This window comes from Necator americanus, chromosome II (genome assembly GCF_031761385.1).
Source record: "Necator americanus strain Aroian chromosome II, whole genome shotgun sequence".
Taxonomy (NCBI): Eukaryota; Metazoa; Nematoda; class Chromadorea; order Rhabditida; family Ancylostomatidae; genus Necator; species Necator americanus.
Window position 1 is genome coordinate 31,917,797 of NC_087372.1, and position 18,827 is coordinate 31,936,623.

General features: G+C 40.8%; 3 protein-coding genes across 6 annotated transcripts; 2 read left to right on the forward strand and 1 right to left on the reverse strand.

Moving 5' to 3' along the window:
- Positions 1 to 1,678: 1,678 nt before the first annotated feature.
- On the forward strand, positions 1,679 to 8,595 carry RB195_020117 (uncharacterized protein; the record flags this gene model as incomplete). 2 transcript variants are annotated; one of them, XM_064188277.1, is made up of 21 exons in its annotated part: positions 1,679 to 1,775; positions 3,241 to 3,322; positions 3,512 to 3,872; positions 3,945 to 4,045; positions 4,101 to 4,169; positions 4,514 to 4,576; positions 4,911 to 5,018; positions 5,091 to 5,159; positions 5,422 to 5,521; positions 5,627 to 5,689; positions 5,821 to 5,952; positions 6,004 to 6,089; positions 6,644 to 6,743; positions 7,041 to 7,139; positions 7,217 to 7,267; positions 7,317 to 7,406; positions 7,572 to 7,662; positions 8,027 to 8,164; positions 8,214 to 8,292; positions 8,359 to 8,482; positions 8,557 to 8,595. In XM_064188277.1, the coding sequence occupies 21 exons, from the start codon at positions 1,679 to 1,681 to the stop codon at positions 8,593 to 8,595; spliced, it is 2,142 nt and encodes a 713-aa protein (XP_064044158.1). The 2 variants fall into 2 exon arrangements, with proteins under 2 accessions (XP_064044158.1, XP_064044159.1); XM_064188278.1 differs by having other exon boundaries at positions 6,019 to 6,089.
- A 2,101-nt stretch (positions 8,596 to 10,696) lies between these two features.
- On the forward strand, positions 10,697 to 14,067 carry RB195_020118 (uncharacterized protein; the record flags this gene model as incomplete). 3 transcript variants are annotated; one of them, XM_064188279.1, is made up of 4 exons in its annotated part: positions 10,697 to 10,786; positions 12,106 to 12,249; positions 12,593 to 12,682; positions 13,906 to 14,067. In XM_064188279.1, 4 exons carry the CDS (start codon positions 10,697 to 10,699, stop codon positions 14,065 to 14,067), a joined length of 486 nt encoding a protein of 161 aa, XP_064044160.1. The 3 variants fall into 3 exon arrangements, with proteins under 3 accessions (XP_064044160.1, XP_064044161.1, XP_064044162.1); XM_064188281.1 differs by lacking the exon at positions 10,697 to 10,786 and adding an exon at positions 11,252 to 11,359; XM_064188280.1 differs by lacking the exons at positions 10,697 to 10,786; positions 13,906 to 14,067 and adding exons at positions 11,252 to 11,359; positions 12,737 to 12,787.
- Positions 14,068 to 17,867: 3,800 nt separating this feature from the next.
- RB195_020119 (uncharacterized protein) lies at positions 17,868 to 18,341 on the reverse strand (the record flags this gene model as incomplete). Its single annotated transcript, XM_013443615.2, has 1 exon — positions 17,868 to 18,341. One exon carries the CDS (start codon positions 18,339 to 18,341, stop codon positions 17,868 to 17,870), a length of 474 nt encoding a protein of 157 aa, XP_013299069.2.
- Positions 18,342 to 18,827: the final 486 nt, after the last annotated feature.

Consider the following 18,827-nt stretch of genomic DNA (forward strand, 5'->3'; position numbering starts at 1 on the left):
GACAAGAGTAACTATGGTCAGGTCAAAACGACCTGAAGCTTGGTGCAGTTGCGTAAGCAGCTGCGTTCAAAGCGGTGCGGTGGAGCGTGGCGGTTAGGATCGAGGTGGGACCATCAGGAACTCCGGTGTTGAGTGAGTGAGCTGTTAACAAGGATGCGGTGAAGAGTGCCGGCAAGGATCCAGGTGGGACCATCACGAACTGCAGTGTTGGGTGAGTGTTGCTAGCAAAGGTCTCTCCTCAATCATAACCGCTACTCTCTACCGCACAGCTAAGGCTGTAACCGCATTCGCAATTGTGCCGATCTTCAGGTCGTTTTGACCTATCTGCGTCAAAAATTCAAAAAGACACAAAAACAGTAGACTACGCATGAAACACTGTGCTTCCCGCTACTGAGAAAGAATAACAAAACATTCAGAAAATAGAATAATAATTGATGAGTATTGAAAACAGTACTGTCTACCTACCATATCACCACACGTACACGAAATATTTAGATCCTATTAAAAGTGTGATGCAGATTGAACTTAAATTAAAGGGTAAGGTTGAACTAACTAAAATGTAATTGACAGGACTAAACGGATCCTTGGCATAACCATAGTAGCTCAAAGAATAGCGCGTACAATCGATTTGACCATTGTTCCCATATTTTCATACAGGTCACGCTCACAAGAATAGCGAGTGATTTCATGTGACTTTTTTCTTCCGCAAATAAGTTGTTTTTTCCTTTTCTTCTTTTGAAAAGTGTAATTCATAGTTACATGTGCGCATGAGACATATATTCCTTGTACTTCATAGCAGTAATAAGAAAACTTTCTGATGTCGGTCCATTTCTATGCGCTAATTTTTCTTGTATGTATACTCAAATGACTGACACTTGCTTCTTTGTTGGAGAATGTTATACTGAGAAGATTCCACACATTTCTTTCTTTTTTGGTGCAGTAAGACGTAGTGTGACTCTCTACTAGGAAATTTCCTCTAGTAGACTAAGAGAACTAACATCTTGAAGCAAAAAAAAATCAAAATCAGAAACTCACATTGAATATCATAGAAGTGACGTTTGTATAAGTAGTGGGAAATCATCATTCAACTATGTAGCCACTTATTGTCCGTCTCTCTCCAGCCTCTTCTTTCAAAAGATAAGAAAAGAAGTCATGGTAAGATTAAAACGACATCGAAACACACTGCAATTACATAAGCGGCTGCGCTCGAAGCGGCGCGGTTGAGGTAGCGGTTAGAATAGAGGCGGGACCATCGCGATGTACGGTGAGGAATGGCGTCAACAAGGATCCCACATGCGCGTATCCGATACGCTACGCTGCATCACTTCACTACACCTTACTTCATTTGACGTTCATTTTCACTCGAGTATAGGATTTCCAGAACATTTTCGAAAGGCTAAAATTTAGATGAGGTTATCCCCACACAGTAGACATACCAGAATGTCTAGTCGGATGAAAAACATCTGAAATCTACTCCTGTTGCGTAAGCGTAAGCGGTAGGGTGGGACCTTGATTTGCTGCAATCACGATCAATTGTAGAGATGAGACATCTGCTCTGCGCCACTTCGGGCGTAGCAGCTTAGCCGCAATTGCGCCAAGCTTCAGGTCGTCTCGACACGCTAGCATTCGTCTTTCGTTCCGGTCCTGCGAAGAAGTACCGTACAGGTGCGCGTACGTTATGCGACAACATCGACTGACTCAACGCGTATTTGACACTACGACATCATCGCCGGCGATGTCCACTATCCCTACGTCTCTATCGCTTTGCACTGCAGGTAAGCGGTAAAATTGTTAGTCTTGAAACATGTGGGACCATTCGTATTTGCACTATGGGTCTACGTGTACGATAGCAAAGCGAACTGCTTTTTCTAATGTTGAAGATATTAGTACCTTTAGTGCTCGTGCCGTATATATTCGTTATGGAGTGCATTTTTTTTCACAAGCATACAAGGGCGCGCCACTTAGGAGCTTGAGGCATCTTTGAAAATATTAAGGAGGACAAAAATAGAAGAAAGGGAAAAAAACGGTACGAACAAGTCCAACATGTTGCTACATGTTAGAGCAAAAACGTGGCTGTTTACATGACGTCATCTGCCACGTCATCGAATCAGAAAAGATTTTAAGATGTGCTGAGCGTTAAATAGAAAGCACACTTTTGCGCTGCTGTAAATATCCCACAGTTTCATTCCAGTATCGAATTAATTCCGTCCTCGTTATGTCGCACAATTATAGTACGCTCAAAATGACCTGAAACACCGTGCCATTGCGTAAACGGTTGCGCTCGAAGCGATGCGGCAATGCGTAGCGGTTAGGATCTATTCAGGACCCCTATTGATACCATTCTTAGGTGTAATCCGCGATGGTCCCAACTCGTTTCTAACAGCTACGCCCCGCCGCACTGCTTCGAGCGCAACCGCTTACGCAGTTGCACCATGTTTCATGTTGTTTTGACCCGACTGTACCTCTGTCGTAAAATTTCAACCTAAAAATGCACTCAAATTTTAATCATTTTGTGTGCTTTGTGGGACATCGAGTCAACCGCAAAGATGAATTTAAAGGCAGCCTAGCACGAAGATTTCGATTTTGAGTCTCTCGTGCGCAAGAAAGCATACGAGATGTAGATTATGGGCATGAGCGCGGCAAATTCATAAATTTCCTCTCATCGTCCTGAAAAATGGCGTGGAAAACGTTTTTGGTCCGTGCAAGGCTCGTAGGAACGCACCAATGTTGTTCACCTGCCGAGGGGAGGGCGTTTCTCACGCCGTTTTCAGGACGATTAGGAGGAGCTATTTCAACTTCAACTAGGAGTTCGATGCGTATATTACGAGTATGAGCGGGCTCATACTCGTAATACACGCACCGAACTCTATGTTGTCCACAAGAGACCCAAGCACTGAAAATTTCATGATACTCTGAATTCGGGCGACAGCTTACAGTAAAAGGGTGTACGTTGTATCCATCTTGTAAAAACACAGATTGACGGCAGGCAATGCGGAAGTAGCAAGTCTAGTAGCGGTCGTATGCATCTTAGTCTGAATAATATGAACTAATCTGCGTCTGGAAAGATAGGTTTGACAACTTTTCCCAGTCTTGGTTTTTTGGTCTTTTCCAAAGTTTGTTTTCCATCAGTTATTCCAAGAGATATTTATTTTATTTATTATCTTACAGTTTTTTTTGACATACTTGAGAACAGCTGCCAACTTAAAATAGCCTCAAATAACCTTGTAATACACGTTTCAGAGCAGTCCATATCATACTCGGAGCAACTTCCCAGGAGTACTGTCCTGGTTCGACCACCCGTCGTGCGGGCGTACCGCTTCAAGTGAGTTACGCATTGAAATCTTACGATTGTATAACGTCTAATGTGAACGACCATAAATATCGATGTCGTTCAACTCTAAGCGCAGAGGCATAGGTGGTATCTCTCTCCACTTCACTATCATTATTGTAGCTTGGAGAGCAACATAAAATTGTTGTTTCCGTAATTTTCATTACGCCAGCAGGATTTCAGAAGAGAGGCGTCCATTTGTGGTCTTACATGTTCTTGCTGTATCCATACAATTTTGGGATCAGTAACAAGGAAGAAAAAGAGTGGTGAAGAGGTGATGACTCAAAAAGAAGAGAAGCCAGAGACACTCGTTTCGAGCGAAGGCAATGAGGTCTCGACACAAAACGACAGCGGAAATGAATGCGCGACTAATGGTTTTGACCCAACCCATTCGAGTATGTTATCCGAGAATAACGATCTTCAAGAATATGAAAATCCTACGAAATGCTCTGATGCGAATTTGGTTTTGAAAAGTGCGCAGGATGAAGAAGTTCATGTGGAGCTCCCATCTACTGCCACAGTTCCAAGGACGGAAATAGTCACAGTTAGTCGCAGTTGCCACTACTTTTTCATATTTTTTGTTCTCTCTTCTTATTGTTCTAGATTGTTTTTTTAGAAGCAAAAAGATGGAGAAAAGGTTCATGTTGCAGCAAAGGCGCCTCGTAAAAGATCTTTGTGTACTTCAACTGTGGAAACTAATATTATTTTCCCTGACAGGTAGAACAGCAGTTTTGTAATTCAAAATTCGGCAATTGCAAAGAAGTTATTACAGTATCCCTGGCGAAGTTTCTGCTACCGTTAAAAGAAGCGAAGGTTCAAATGTGTTCCAGAGAATCACTAGGTGGGCGATGAAACACATATATTGAAACAGATAAGACTTCCAGATTGTATACAGTTGCATTATAAGTTAGATTTAACGTAAGGTCGAACAATAGCGCTGAATCTGTTCTTATTTGATTCCATGTACGAAATAAAATGGTTAAAATTAATTCTATTCAGGAGTTAAAAGGATATAATGATAGAATGGGTTGCAGCTGCAGGAAATTCTGAAGTCAATATGTTTTCAGATTTCACTGTGATTCCACAATACTAACACGACGAAGTAAAAACAAATTTTTCTAGACGGAAATATATTTTGTTAATCTATGTTGTTCTAATGAAGCCAGTTTGAATAGTTCTTTTCAGAAGCATGACCTCTGCTTCTACTCCCAAGAAAGAACAAAATAGCTGCTTCGCATATGAAACACGGTGACGTTTCATTTATAGAGATGTTATGTTACGCTAGCTATTAAAATAAAATGTAATAATATGCTAGCAAGAGATCAATTTGAAAAAAATAGCTAGTAAAATGCTAGTTAGCAGGATTTCCTAGCGAGATCTTTATGCTTGTGTTGTCTTCTCTTAAACTGCTGCATTTCTCTTTTCAATCCAACAGAGCACGCTTGAATTTCATTATTCTGTCATCGTTGGTTCGTAGGAAATCTACTTCATGAGCTTCTTAAGTACTAGCACTCCGTTTTTTTTTCTAAGAAATACCAGTGAAAGTCGTATATTCACTTCATCTATATCTTTTCTTTTTTAGAAACCGCTCCGTTAACAAAACGTGTACAGAAATTGCATCAACACCGAGACCACGTCGACGTGTGCTACGTTGCAGAAATCTGAACACAGCTGAACTCAACTTGGAGATGTGCATTTCTTTTTATATGAAAGATACTGTTTTTGGACTAACGGTTCCCCAGAATTTTTACCTTTTTTTAAGGAAATCCACGCGAAGCGGGACTCCTTTGGAGTATGATCAGAATCAGTCAGAACAAGATGATGGTAAAAGGTTGGTCCGTAAAGAGCAATATTAAGAATTTATCTTTTAAGGAATTGTTCAGTAACGTTTTTTCTTTGTTAGATTGATCTACGATATTCTGTGTTTTGTGTATTTGACTTCCTCAGTGATTAACTGTTTACAAACCCACTGTTGCATATTAGGAATGTCAGGTAGTCCCTATCAAATTTGAATTAACTGATTCTAAAGTTCATTTTGAAGAAAATAATGGAAACAATTGTTGCTCAATGGAACGCTGCGGATTTTATTTCAGCACACCAATTTCACTTCAAGAGTATCCTTCTGCGGTCGTGGATGATGAAGTTGATTCGAGTGCAAAAGAGTACAATAGGATCAGCAAGATTAAACAACGTGTCAGCTATTTCTTGTTTTATTGTACCAGCTCGTAAAGAGATGAACATGATCGCAGATGTAAAGATATGATCTGGGTTAAATATGAGAGGAAGTCACCTTTTTAGGTCCCACCCTCATCGCGTCGTCGAAGAAGGAAAATTATTACAATGAAGAAGAATAGAAGAAAGGTTAATATCATCTCAACTATGCTTTTTTTATAACAATTCAGTTTGGATTAACTTGAGATTGAATGAGTGCAAATAGGAGGTCAAAGAAAAACAGTGCTTGTTTATTGGTCACTGCGATTGTTTTCTCACAGCTGCCAGTAGATGGTCTGTTTGGAAGTCCGCTTCGTCAAAAAATTAACGTCGACGATTGGATCCGTGAGGGAGGAGGGAATTACACTAGAGAATCTGTTTTATTGTTTGAAAAAGTCCAGTCTGAAGCCGAGGTAAGAAAATAATCACTCTTTGTTTTCTACAGAATTTGTCACTTTTTTGAGAGACTCCGTCAGCAGAAACTTTCCACGAGTGGTGGTATTGAGATGGTAGACCTGGGTGGCAGGTATGAAATTAGTGCGTCTTATTGGTAAGTTTGCAGTCGTTTTTTTCCTTTACGATGCCTTCGACTCTTGCAGTTTTAAAGGCAGCATAACACAGATCTGACGTGGTGAAGGAATCTATGGGAAAAGTTAGAGATGTGGCTGTGTGGATGGCGTGATCTTGGTGGTTTTCCTCATCTCTCCCTAATCTTCATTTTAAAAAAAACCACGGGGAAGAATCTGTTTTGTTTTAGAACGATTTCAGTTGCAATGCGCCACAACTGTGCACGCATCCACATTCGAGCGGTCGAGGATTAATGAGGTCTCCTCAACAGCCTATTCAAGTAAAACCAATGAATATTCTGTTGACAGGACTGGAACTTGTGCCTAGAGGAACTTTCTAACGTGTCTCGTAGGAATTAAAGCGGTTTTCATCGTTTTTTACGACGATCACGGAGGGTTGAGCGGAACCACCGCGGATCCCGCAACCTACAATACCATCTCTTGCTCTAGCTTTTTCCTCGTATTCCCTCACCAAGTCAGCTTTGTGGTATGCCGCCTGTAAGTGAGTGGATATGTGCTATCAATGTAAAAGTTTTAGTGGCAACTATCCCGCTGAGTATTCCACATTGAAAACTCTCTATGTTTGTGACAGCTGTTTCGCATATTTTAGCCATCAACAGTCTCAGCTACATCATATGGTAGGTAATAACCTATGTTATTGATTACATGGAAAGAATTGAAATAGCACAAGTGCAAGTTCGATTCATTCAAGTGGTAGAGCACTAGAACAACTCATAACGTTTCTAATTCTCTTTACCTGATGAAGTCCCTTTACGTCATACATATAATTCACTGAATGAGAAAATCGCTCTCACCATTGGTACACACGCTGGTCAATAATCGTCAACTGGAAGTTGGTATGTGTGCGGTTCACTCGTGCTTGTGTTTTGTACATAAACCAGAAAGACAAATATCTTTTCTGTTCATCCTTCCAGATAAAATGTTCATACCGTTGGGCTCCACCTGGGAATGAAATATATCGTGATAGAGAACGGGGAATCTCGGTTTTCGAAGTACGAGGCAAAAACGACATTGTAAGCTTGCTTTGTATCCGATAACAGGTTCCAGTCCTACTTTTTCGTCATTTTTCTCTATCACACTATCTTTTCAGATGTACTGTTCCAACCTTTGTCGTTTGACCATGCTTTGGTTGGAGAACAAGGTTTGTTTTTACACCATTTATTTGTAAGTTTGAACAGAATATTTTTAAGGTCATTTTTATGGATGTGGAGCCTTTCGATTTCTATGTTCTTACTATCTTCGATGGCGAAGGATTTCGCGTTCTTGGTTACTTTAGCAAGGTTAATGTCGTCCAAACTTTGTGTTTTTCTTTCTTTTCAGTTTTATTCTATTTGAAATGGTGTTTGCAATGTTCTTGCAGACTATGATTTTTTAAACGTGATGCTCAGAAACAACTCCTATAGTGACTTAGGTGCATCTGCTCAAATATCTTTCTCGTTTTACAGCAATGCACGTACTTAAAACATAATTTATCGTGTTTCTGTGTATTTCCCTGTTACCAAGGAAATGGATATGGTACCTTTCTCGTTGACTTCAGTGAGTTTTCTGTTTCTTTTTTTGCGTAGTCTTTTTCCTCATATTTTGCTACTCTAATCACATTATAAGCAGCTTTTTTTTGGGTCGGTGGGAGTTGTTAGATATTAATAAGGGTGAGCACTAGGTGCAGAGAAGTGGATGTCGTCAAATTGCTCTACGCCAAATTCAGATGAGATTAAAAAGCACACCACTAACATGAACAAGTAGTCTTATAAGTCTCAGCAGAAGTCAAGATTTTCGACTTGGAATTACTTTTGGGTTATGTACACCTTCTTGTGATGTTTGCTTCAATTTTGATTGGTTTTCAAAGGCTCATTCTAAAACCTCTCAATTTTATGTTATCTGCTGTCTCGCATTGACGGAGAACCTAGTGGTCCTGAGCGGCCATTCTCGGCCACTGGATTGTTGGTGTATAGAAAGTACTGGTGCAACGCATTGATTCACTATATCTACAAGCGAGTGTTGGACGTTGGCTGGGAAAATCTCCACTTGAGCCTTGAAGGTTAACAAAAATTAGCTCTTTTGCTACATCCCTCAGTCGAACTTTTCAGAAGTAGCAAATGACACCGGAATTGAGGTACAAGAAATTGTACAAACTTTGGCAAGCTTATGTGAGTGTGAATGGACGAGGTAGTGCCAGTTATTTTGATTTAAGAATATTAGTAGTTTTCATAACAATGAAAGGTTTGGTTGAAGGAACAACAGATCTATTATTGTGAAGATCACTGAACATGCTGTAATGGAAATTGGAGGACGAATCGATGAACAGAATGCAACGAAGCTTTTAGCTAAAGTAGAGCACTTGACACCATTATTTGAGGTATCTCTTGAGTTACTTTATTAACGTGAATACCAAAATACGCTTCTAAATGACCTTTATTTTGAAAATTTCAGCAAAACGTTCGTTGTAACGAGGAGGACGAATATGGATAAAAATGGCACTGGTTCTTTTTAATCTTATAGAGGTGAAATAAGCTCGGTTTGAAAATTACGCTACTCTGATATGGGTAGTCTTCATTTGAACGTGCAGTGCAAGTAGGGTCACCGACTAGCCTATACATCTACCTGATGATTAAGTTAATTCACCGTTATTTTCTTTTCTTCTGTACTTCAAAAGTTCTGAGTTTTTGTTTATCTATCGGTACTTTGAAGCCGTTTAGAAGCGGCTGTTTCACTAAGATTTGCTATATATACATATTTTATATAAGGATATAGATATACATGTCAAATTTGCTGTTGTTCTCGTGAACTTCAAGAGTATAGGCTTATAGTTAAAGCAATTTCAACAATCTTGTGCAATTGTATTAAAATAAATGTGCTAATGATATGTCGAGAACTTGTACAAAAAAAGGCTCTCTTTATTATCATTGTATGGTGTTAAATTCTAAAACAACTGAGTTGCTCTGTAGTTATTGTTCATGAAATACGTCTTAAATTAGGATTGTGAATAGAATGTTGAGAAACAATTATTTGTTCTATTCTCTGTATAGCGACTAATTGATAAGATTCAAACCCCCCTGTATGTAGTGCGATCAAAATGACCTGAAGCCTGGTAGGGTTTTGTAAGCGCCTATGTTCGAAGCGGAGCAGTGGAGTTGCAATCGAAGTGGTATCGCTCATCTTTACAGTCTGAACCCAGCTATCAGTGATCGACTGTAACCGTTGGCTCCGGCCTGCCGCTTCGTGCGCAGCAGTTTACGGAACTGTACAAAGCTTCAAGTTATTCTGATGATTCTGATGCGACCACAGCTGAACCAGTTAGTATCATGTATCACATTAAGCCTGAAACGTTTCTGAAAATTGACCGTTCGGTCCTATAACTCTGTCAAATACGCTATTCACGGAGTGCTGCTACTGTTTTTTGTGTTGTTAATTGAACTCCCTTACCAGCCTTCTAGTATCTCCTTAACTGCTCAATTCATCGGATTTCTTAACAACCCAGTAATGTCTGCTGCACCTTTGCCGCTTGTAAACATCTAGTATTCTTTAAGCCTCTAGATACAGTGCTAAGTGCATCTAGGGTTGAAGAAATGGTTATCGTTTTGGTTTCGAATTGCAACCAGGTAGCTGTCAATCGGTTTGCGTTTTCAACTGGGTCACTACCCAAGACGGTGCGAAGGGAGTGGGCACTCAACCCTGCTCCAGTAAACCGCACTTTTCAGCGCACAACGTCCGTAGGGCACAAAAACAATTCTTAAATAACAAGTGTCTTTCGAACGTCATCTTGGAACCGAAGTCGGGGCCTCGAACCTAAGTATTACTCCGCCTTAAGCGTTGCAACATTAGTATCTCCAGCTCTATCTTCATTTTATTTATCTTAGTAACTCTAGCTTATATGTCATGGATCCCCTACGATTAATGTTTGGGTTTTAGGGCCCAAATGATTCATCTATTCACTTCCAGTAAGGGCTAGTCAATATGTGAACTATAGGCTTTTCAAATTTTTTTCGAATGAGAAAGTCATTTGTAAATTAAAAACGATTGTTGTGCTCCTTGGACGTTTTGTGCTTAAAAGGACAGCTCAGTTAGAGCAATGCGCCTCCCAACTACCTTTGCAGCCCGAAGTCTGTGAGTGATTCTAACCCTGTCATTGTGAAGGCTTCTGATGCTGCGTTGCAATGTTGAACAGTGCTGACAATGTGAGCTATTCGGCTGTATTACTCTGTGCAGCATCATTCTTTCACTTTATTCGTGTTTGAGGGAAAATGAGGACGATTTATATAAGACAAGGTATCCAGACGTTCTTTTCTTCCTTTCTTTCTTAGGGATCGCAAACTGTTTTCGATCTTATCTTTTTGAGTTATAGTAGAGTCAAAAAGACGTGAAGCGCGCTGGAGTCGCGTAAGCGGTTGCGCTCGAAGCAGTACGGTGGAGTGCAGCGGATCGAGTGAGGAGTCCTGTTACCACCGTTCATTGCTGCAGTTCGCGACGATCGCACCTCGATTTCAACCGTTATCTTCACTTGCCGCTTCGAACGCAATCAAAACGCACGGTGCAACAGCTTACGCAACTGCACCGTGCGTTTTGACCCACTATGCATACGTATCATTGCACGTCACTTTGGCATGATGTCAACGGCAAAGCCGTCGCAGAGACACCGAACTTCCAACCGGATGGCAATTTGGTATGGGACATATTCCATATGCTATTCATTCCATGAAAGTCCTAGAATTTCATGGAATTAATAGTATGAAATATGTTTGAGTAAAATGATGGGATTTTAGCAGAGATAAGATCCGACTACTTGACAACGGCTTTTGTTTTCCAGGATTCATCGTAAAGAATTCTTCACACTCAATCTTGGCGTTCTAAATCGACTCTTCCATTTGCTTAGCTGCCAATTTCAATTTGCCTGCCTACGACGCGATCGTCTGCCGTCAGCAATTTGCAGTGGGATCGCGGCCGGTTCCTGCACTTTTTGAGATTCTTTTTTAAATCTTCATGCTATTGCCGCAAAGGTGTTCAATAATGCTGAGATATACAATGGTTTTTGCTAAATTATCAAGTATTAACTGCTTGTAGTAAGTGCATGTGTTATTATTTTTCTTATTTTTTCGTAGGACGAGTTAACTGCAAGGCTGCTCCGGACATGGGTGGCCTCCTAGACCGCCTCCGGGGTCGTCCGCGTATTCAACCGAGTAGAATTCGAACAGTATTTAACTCGCATATCGGATGTCATCAAGACTATTTCTACAAGGTATCTCGACTTTAAGAAGAAAATTCAGAAACTATCACCGAGGGTATTCCTTAAATAGCTTTGGAATAATGTACGTCTTTAACAATTCTCCAATTATGACGATTTTCCCCGAAGTCTCGCCTAGATTTCAATTTACGCAGGAAATGTAGGGACTACAACATCAAAAAGAAATATAAAGCGGATTTCTCGAGTGAAATGAAGGAATTAAGCGCCGAGTATTGATGTAATTTGTCGTCATTTGCCAGGATGTGTAGTCAAGTAATAAACAATAGTGAATATAGTGATTGTCATCTATTATTACCCGGTTAATTGCGGCTCTGTGGCGTCTCGCGCACTTTCTGTGCGTGCAACACACTCGTTCTGTTCTCCTTCTTTCAACTATGGGATCGAAATGACCGCTGTAGCACGGATAAACATAGGTGGTGGTGCTCATGGGTGGTATAGTAGGCTCGAAATACCATGAAGCATGTTGCGCAAGCGGCTGCTCTCGAAGCGACACGATGAAGCTAGCGGTTAGAATCTAGGTGAGACCCTTGCTAACATCAATCTGTAGTTCGCGATGGTCCCAACTCGATTCCAACCGACCGTAGCTTCACCTTCCTTTTTAGAACTAGAATCTCGATGCTAAATTGACCGTGTTAGGCGCGGTGCGTCAATTACTGGATCCGCTTAATAAATGCAGAACGGCTGACTTTAAAGAATAATCGGTAGATTTTTGACAAATTAATTTTGAATTCTTCATTTAGGTCATCGTCAATGTTATGCATCGCGATGACGGGATGGGTGAGATTCTAATGCCAAAACAGCACGCAGAGAACGATGCCGAGAAAGAATTCGTGCTAAGACTACTTGCCGATCGCATCGGTGCATTCTTCCACTCCATTTTAATGGTGGGCATCTTCTTTGTTATAACTGAGGTTTGTCTATGTATGGCCAAGAAAGTGAGTAACCTGGATATTGAAGGAATGTGGACCTTCTTTCTTCGTGGTCTTTCTTATAGATTCTTCAGAAATTCAAAACTTTGGTCTTTTGCCTTCGAAATAGTCAATCACAAATATGTACTTCTTTGCTGCACGACACGCGTCTCAAAAGTACTGACTAAATAAATAAATACTGTGTAAAGTAAAGTCGGTGAATAATCAGATAATCCTCAGATCTTGTTGGATGCACTCATTCCGATTATAGTTCTCTTCTAATTGTAATTCATTTGAACTCTGAACTCGTACGTTTTAGGAAGAAACGCTGGCGAACCCGCACGAAATGAAGAAGTTGTGTTATAACCTCGGTCAACAGCATTCGGCTTACAGTCGGGAAACATTCAAAGTGAGTTGCTGCGTCCTTTCCCGATTTTTAGGAATCATTGTTTATATTTTCTAGGTTTTCATTTACGGTTATCGTTTCCGAATAACGTTCCCTGTCGAACTGTAGATGACTCTCTGTGCAACACCCTTTTTGGCACTGTCGTCGTTTCCGTTACTTAGTCATATGTTTACGTTTGTTTCCTTGCTTCCGCTTTAACCGGAGTAGTGATACCGCCACCCACACGCCTTAAATGACATATTTTCCTATCATATGTTGTATTTTCATTGTAAACAATACCAAAAACTTCTTTAGATGCTTGCAGTACTTTTGAATTCATATTAAGACTGGTTTTTCTTAGTTGCATTCTTATAATCGGTCCATTTTGTCGATAGATAGTGATTAAGATATCTTTCGAAGGTCGCGATCGCCTCTGCAGCAAAGGCGCAAATGTTGTGACGTCGTAAAACCATAGCGACCAACTGTTTCGCGGCGGACTTCCTGATCTGTACGGTTCACGTGAACGGCATCCTTTGTCGGATTGAAGCGAAGAGAAAGACAACTTTTCTGAACATTCACGTGTTTTTTATTTCGTGGTCATCATTTAATGTGAGGAGAAAACTTACCTTCGGCGAAATGCAGTCAACAAAGTAGTTAATACTAGCGGAAGTTCCCTTTGATTTGATTTTAAAAACATGCACTTGGTAGCATCTTTTAGGAACCATTTGTAGCTGTGATCTAAGCTGTAACTGTCCCACTTATTCACATGTCTCCGAATTAATGATCCGCTATACACATTTTATGCTTAACTGTAGTACTAGATGACCTAGATGTTTCCGTTCTTTTTTAAGTCTTTGCTCACTTTTTTAGCAGCTCCTTGGGTCCGCGCTGGTCAGCGTTCAAAGTCTGCCATATAAGTCGTTTGTTTCCCGACGATTGATGGTGTTCGAGTAGATCTAAGGCATCATTCGTGTATGCGCACATTTCGTTGAAATTGGTCAAGATTCCCTTTCGACCAGTTGAAAAAGAAGAGCTCGAGTAGTTCAAATATGTATATAAAATTCTTCATACCCTTCTCGTAGTAGTTTCATTGTGCTGGCTCAACTGAAATTCTTCTTTAATGTTGTAACGGAATGCTTAGCGGTAACATTTTTGATTCGTTATCTTAAAGATTTCGGGAGAAGTCCCATCATTATATAAAACTTTTGGTGAAGTAGTAAGCTGAGAGTCGATATATATATTTTCAGTTAACCTACTGGGATTCTTTCACTCTGGCCTTACTCGAGGAACTGGAAAATCGTGGCGGGATCCCCAGAGAAGATCTACGAGCGTGGCAAGCTCTCCTTCATATCATTAGCGAGAATATGTTGGCCGGATATCTAGACGCTAGAAGCGCAATGAGGCAGTGAACCTTGGTGTCGGATAAGTTTCTTGAGAATACAACAAAAACCTTTAGTTTCGAGTTATACTTTTCTCTGCTCAAGGAAGTGTATTTTAAAGTTTCTTTTCATTTTTCTGTCATTCTGAGAATACTGAGCTATTTCTTCCACTTTTACAAAGTTTTACCTTTTTACCAACTTTTACAAGGTATAAGTACAACAAAACAAATTGGGGCAAGATTACATCTTGGTATTTACTTTAAATAACGACCTCGTTCTCTTCAACGAAGCCCTTCTGTTCTACAATGTTAGAATTTCACCTTTTCTGAAATTTGGCATAAGAAGATGTTCCACCATTTGGAAACAGTCTGCGAAATTTCTGGTAAAAATCCAGCTCAGTGCTTGATCATTCTACATGGTAAACAGATGAGTAGTTCATTGCACGTACTGCTCTGCGACATTGAACCGTGTGAAAATCAATACTGTTCCACACCTTTTCGTTCTTGGTGAGATTACCTACGTTATTGTACGTTCACACGTTCAAATCATGACCCTCCTCCTTAATCGTGCTTTCTTTCCTTATTAGACTTGTATATGCAATGTGCGTGTCTCTTATTTCCGAACTTTGATATGATTTTACCTTGTGAGCATATGTCTCCGAAGGACCATTACAAAAGGGTTTTCCCACATTTTCTAATATTTCTTGTTCAGATCGGTGGATAGTTTATGACTTCCCTTCACAAATCCCTTCAAAATGCACAATCTGCCATAGAACTCTTTAATGTTGTAATGAATCATTGTCAAATTTTTATATCCTTGATTCTGAAGAAATTGTTCGTGTTAGACCAATGCTCTCTGTAAGCTGACATTTTTGGGAGCGAAAGAGCATTTCTTTCAATTGTGATTAACGAATATAGAATTTCATTGTTATCACTGCCGCATATTGCATCTGTTCTTTGTTTTTGTCGTAACAATAGCAGCATCAGGCAGTGTCTGTCGCAAGCTGTTCTCAAGAAATTCTCAAAACTGCTCAACGCGGCGAAAATCGATGAAGAACTGATGAATCAGGAAGTAGCTCTTCTTATACTGCTGCTAATATAAAATAATGACTGATCTTTGACTTTGAATGAATAAAGAAACATATAGTTGTTGCACATGTAGATATTTAGTCAAAATAAAACATCACAATATTGTCTGTTCGATTTAACACTTGATGGTTCCACTTGCAAACCGCTGCAAACTTTTCATTTGGGCTCAGTTATCATTTTCTTCTGCATCACGAAGTCCGATGAACGATTCGCGCGTTTTTTTCTTCGTTTCAGAACACCTACGAATCTGTGGAAGTTAAATGAAAACTTAAACAGATTTATTTCTGTCTTCCATTTTTAGTGGCGTCTACTTCATTCTCTTTGCGGATCACAACATATACGAACAGCACTTCCGCAAACACATACCTAAATAATTTGAGATCATGAGATCGTTACCACTACTTACCTGTGACCAGTTTCCGATGTTCGTAGGTCAGTGAAGCTCTTCATCAACCCGTCCATCAGTGGCATCCTTCAAACCATGCTAATAATACAACAATTTATGGTCCACAGCATTAAACAACATCGACTTTATTAAACATATTCATATCACGTAACGAGACCAGCTCATCATGACATTCTTTAACAATAATAATACAATATAAATGCCGTTTCACATTTTATTTTCGAGCTCCATCGTTTGAATTTACATTTGAAACATCCATGGTGTCAGCAAAACCTATGTAGCAGCAAGGGAATCTGGTCGTTCAGAACGTATATGCGTATATTCGGGAGGAATTTCCCTAAGACGTCGAAAATACTGCGTTGGAGATCCCACACCGGTTACACACTCCATTAAAGGCATCACCCCACGAATCTGGAGTGGTACGGGTTTGCGGTGGAGTATACGTATACGGGATCGTAGATTATGGAGAGAAGGGTGATTCCGTCCATTTCTTCCTAACTAAATCCTTTCTTCCTTCCTAATTGCCATAAGAAACGGCCCGGAAGATACGGCTTCGGACGTTTCGGCGCGCTATTTTCTACAAGGAGTTCGATTGAAGCGCACCAGCCTTGTGCAGGCGCCGAATCTTCCGGGCCGTTTTTTTAGATTAGGCAACTAGGAAGAAATGGACGGAACCACCCCCCTCTCCATAATCTACTATGCCGTATACGAGTACTCCACCTGAAATTCCTACTACCCCAGACTCGTGGGGTGATGCCTTTAATCCTTCGTCATTGGATTCGATTCCTCCTTCCCACGTTCCAAAGTGTTTTGAAGCATTCATATATTGTTATGTATTTATATGAGCATACTTTATCCTAAAGTTATTGCACAGGCCAACACGCATTCCAAAACCTCAACGATTACGAATTCCAGTAAAACGAGTTGGTGCATCCCAGGTGGATTGACACGCGAGTGACTTTATCCCTTTTATCCTTTTATGAGGATACTTTGAAGTGTGTCATTTGCTTTGTGTTAACTTGTCTTAACATGTCTTGTCTTGTCCTGTTGGCTTCACCCAATTAGCTCGTGTGTAGCGCAGTCGATTAGAGGTTCCGCCACTTGCACGATCGATAGGAGGTTCGAATCCTCTCTAGACCAAGCACTTCATCCGTACGGGGTCGATAAATTGGTACTGTCTGGGAGGATAAAAACACTGATTTGGCACATTGGTCAGCCCCCGCAAGTCATTGTGTGGCCAGTTACACGTTCGTAACGTAAACGTAACGTTCAAACGATTCTGGATTGAAGTGAACGTGGTGGCGCATCTCAAGTGGATTGATTAAAGACGGACATTTCCGTTAAAGGCATCACCCCACGAATCTGAGTTGGTACGGATTTCAGGTGGAGTATTAGTATACGGCATAGTAGATTATGGAGAGGGGGTGATTCCGTCCATTTCCTCCCAATTGCCGTAAAAAACGACCCGGAAGATGCGGCTCGTGCACAACGCTGGCGCGCACCAATCGAACTCGTTGTGGAAAGTAGCGCGCCGAAACACTCGAAGCCCCCCTCCCCTCTTAATCTACCATCCCGTATACGAAATCCGTACCAACTCAGACTCATGGATGTCTTTAACGCCAGACACTTTATCCTTTACCTCCTGAGCGTCCCCCCTCCAATTTGATGATCAACAGCACACATAACCAGAAGTTGCAAATGCAGAGCGGCGGTCCACTGCGACCTTAAGCATGAAAATGCGTATTGGTGTCAACGTAATAACGATAAGGAGGAAGGTCACATAAAGGACGAACACAAAGAAAAAAGCTCGGGGACAATGGCAGTGTTTGCGAAAACAAGCTAACTAAATCTTCCTGCTCTTTCTCATTTAGATGATTCGCCGATAATTGACCATCGGCGAATCATCTAAATGAGAAAGACTAGGAATTCGATCATTGAATAATATGCGGCCTTTAATCGAAAGGTCACCCAGCACTGGCCCGTGCAACCTTCAAAGACATAAGTCGAAAGGTCGACCAAAGCTAGCGACTGGTACAGTCGAATAAGTCCATGTGTAGGAAAAAGACCTTTTTGCTCGTTTTCTGAAGAGAACGGGGGAATCTTCTAGAGATGAGAAATTTCTGATCCGAATATAATCACGGTTTTATTATTTCATCCTAATTTAATAATAGAAACCGTACAACCATTCATATATGTTGCAACAAAGAGACAACTATGCGTTGTAGAAACAAAATATAGCGGTTTTAAGGTAAAAGTCGGTAAAGGTGAGCCGTCCTGTCGATTCCAAATGATTATTCTTAAAAGTAAATTGTATGAAGTAGAATTAGTATTCTCATTCAGATAGCTATTTTATCATCTCCAGTGACAATGGTGTCCAGCCAGTCGAATCTGCGACTTCCGGAGAGCAGCTGAGTGCAGATGTCCAGGCGTCTTTGGCGGTTGCCGTCGCTCAATGCATGTGGGAGCCACTGACCGAGCTTTTTCACCATTCCGAGAGGTCGCAGTCCATTGTTCACGGTGGACAGCGAACAGCCAAGACTGGCAGCAAAATACCGCACATCTTCATATGGATGCTGCTCCGCCAGATTCTTCAGTTCGTCGAACGACATTGCAGTCGGTCGACCAGAGCGAGGCTCATCTTCGAGTTTCTTGTTTCCGGTTTTGTAGCGTTGGAACCAGGCGCGCACAGACAGCTCAAAAGGGACTTCAGTGCCGAATACTTGACTTAAGTTTTGATGGGCTTCAGCAGCATGGCCAGATTGGAACTCGTAAAGGAGTACGTGTCGAATATGGGTAGAATGTTCGCCCATTATAAGATGAAATAGGCAAGGAAGAGGGAGCCAGATATGTTATGTGTATACAAGCGGTAGTGTCCTTATATAATATATTTAAAACGGGAATTTCCAGAACATATCAAAAGATCTGCGCTACTGCGAAATTTTCGGCAGATACTTTCCGAACACCCTAATAGTTCTAGTTGCTTAGTAAGGAAAAAAAAACTCTAGTCACCGAGAACAGGTCATCCTATCAACGCTGATTTGAAGGAATTGCAATAAAAAACCAAGTTAGCCTGTCCTCACTTTTTTGCCGTGGACGGTTTCCAAAGGATAGGCTTCTCTTGTTCAACGACAGATGCACGTGATGCAGATACCACAGAAAAAAAACGCAGTTCGATTGGGATAACTGCGTCTGTTTTCTGCTGAACGTGATAAAAAAAACCTAGAAAGACGAAAAGGTAAAAATAGTTGAATAAGCGTAATACAACAATCAGTATCCGAAAGTAACATCACCGAAGA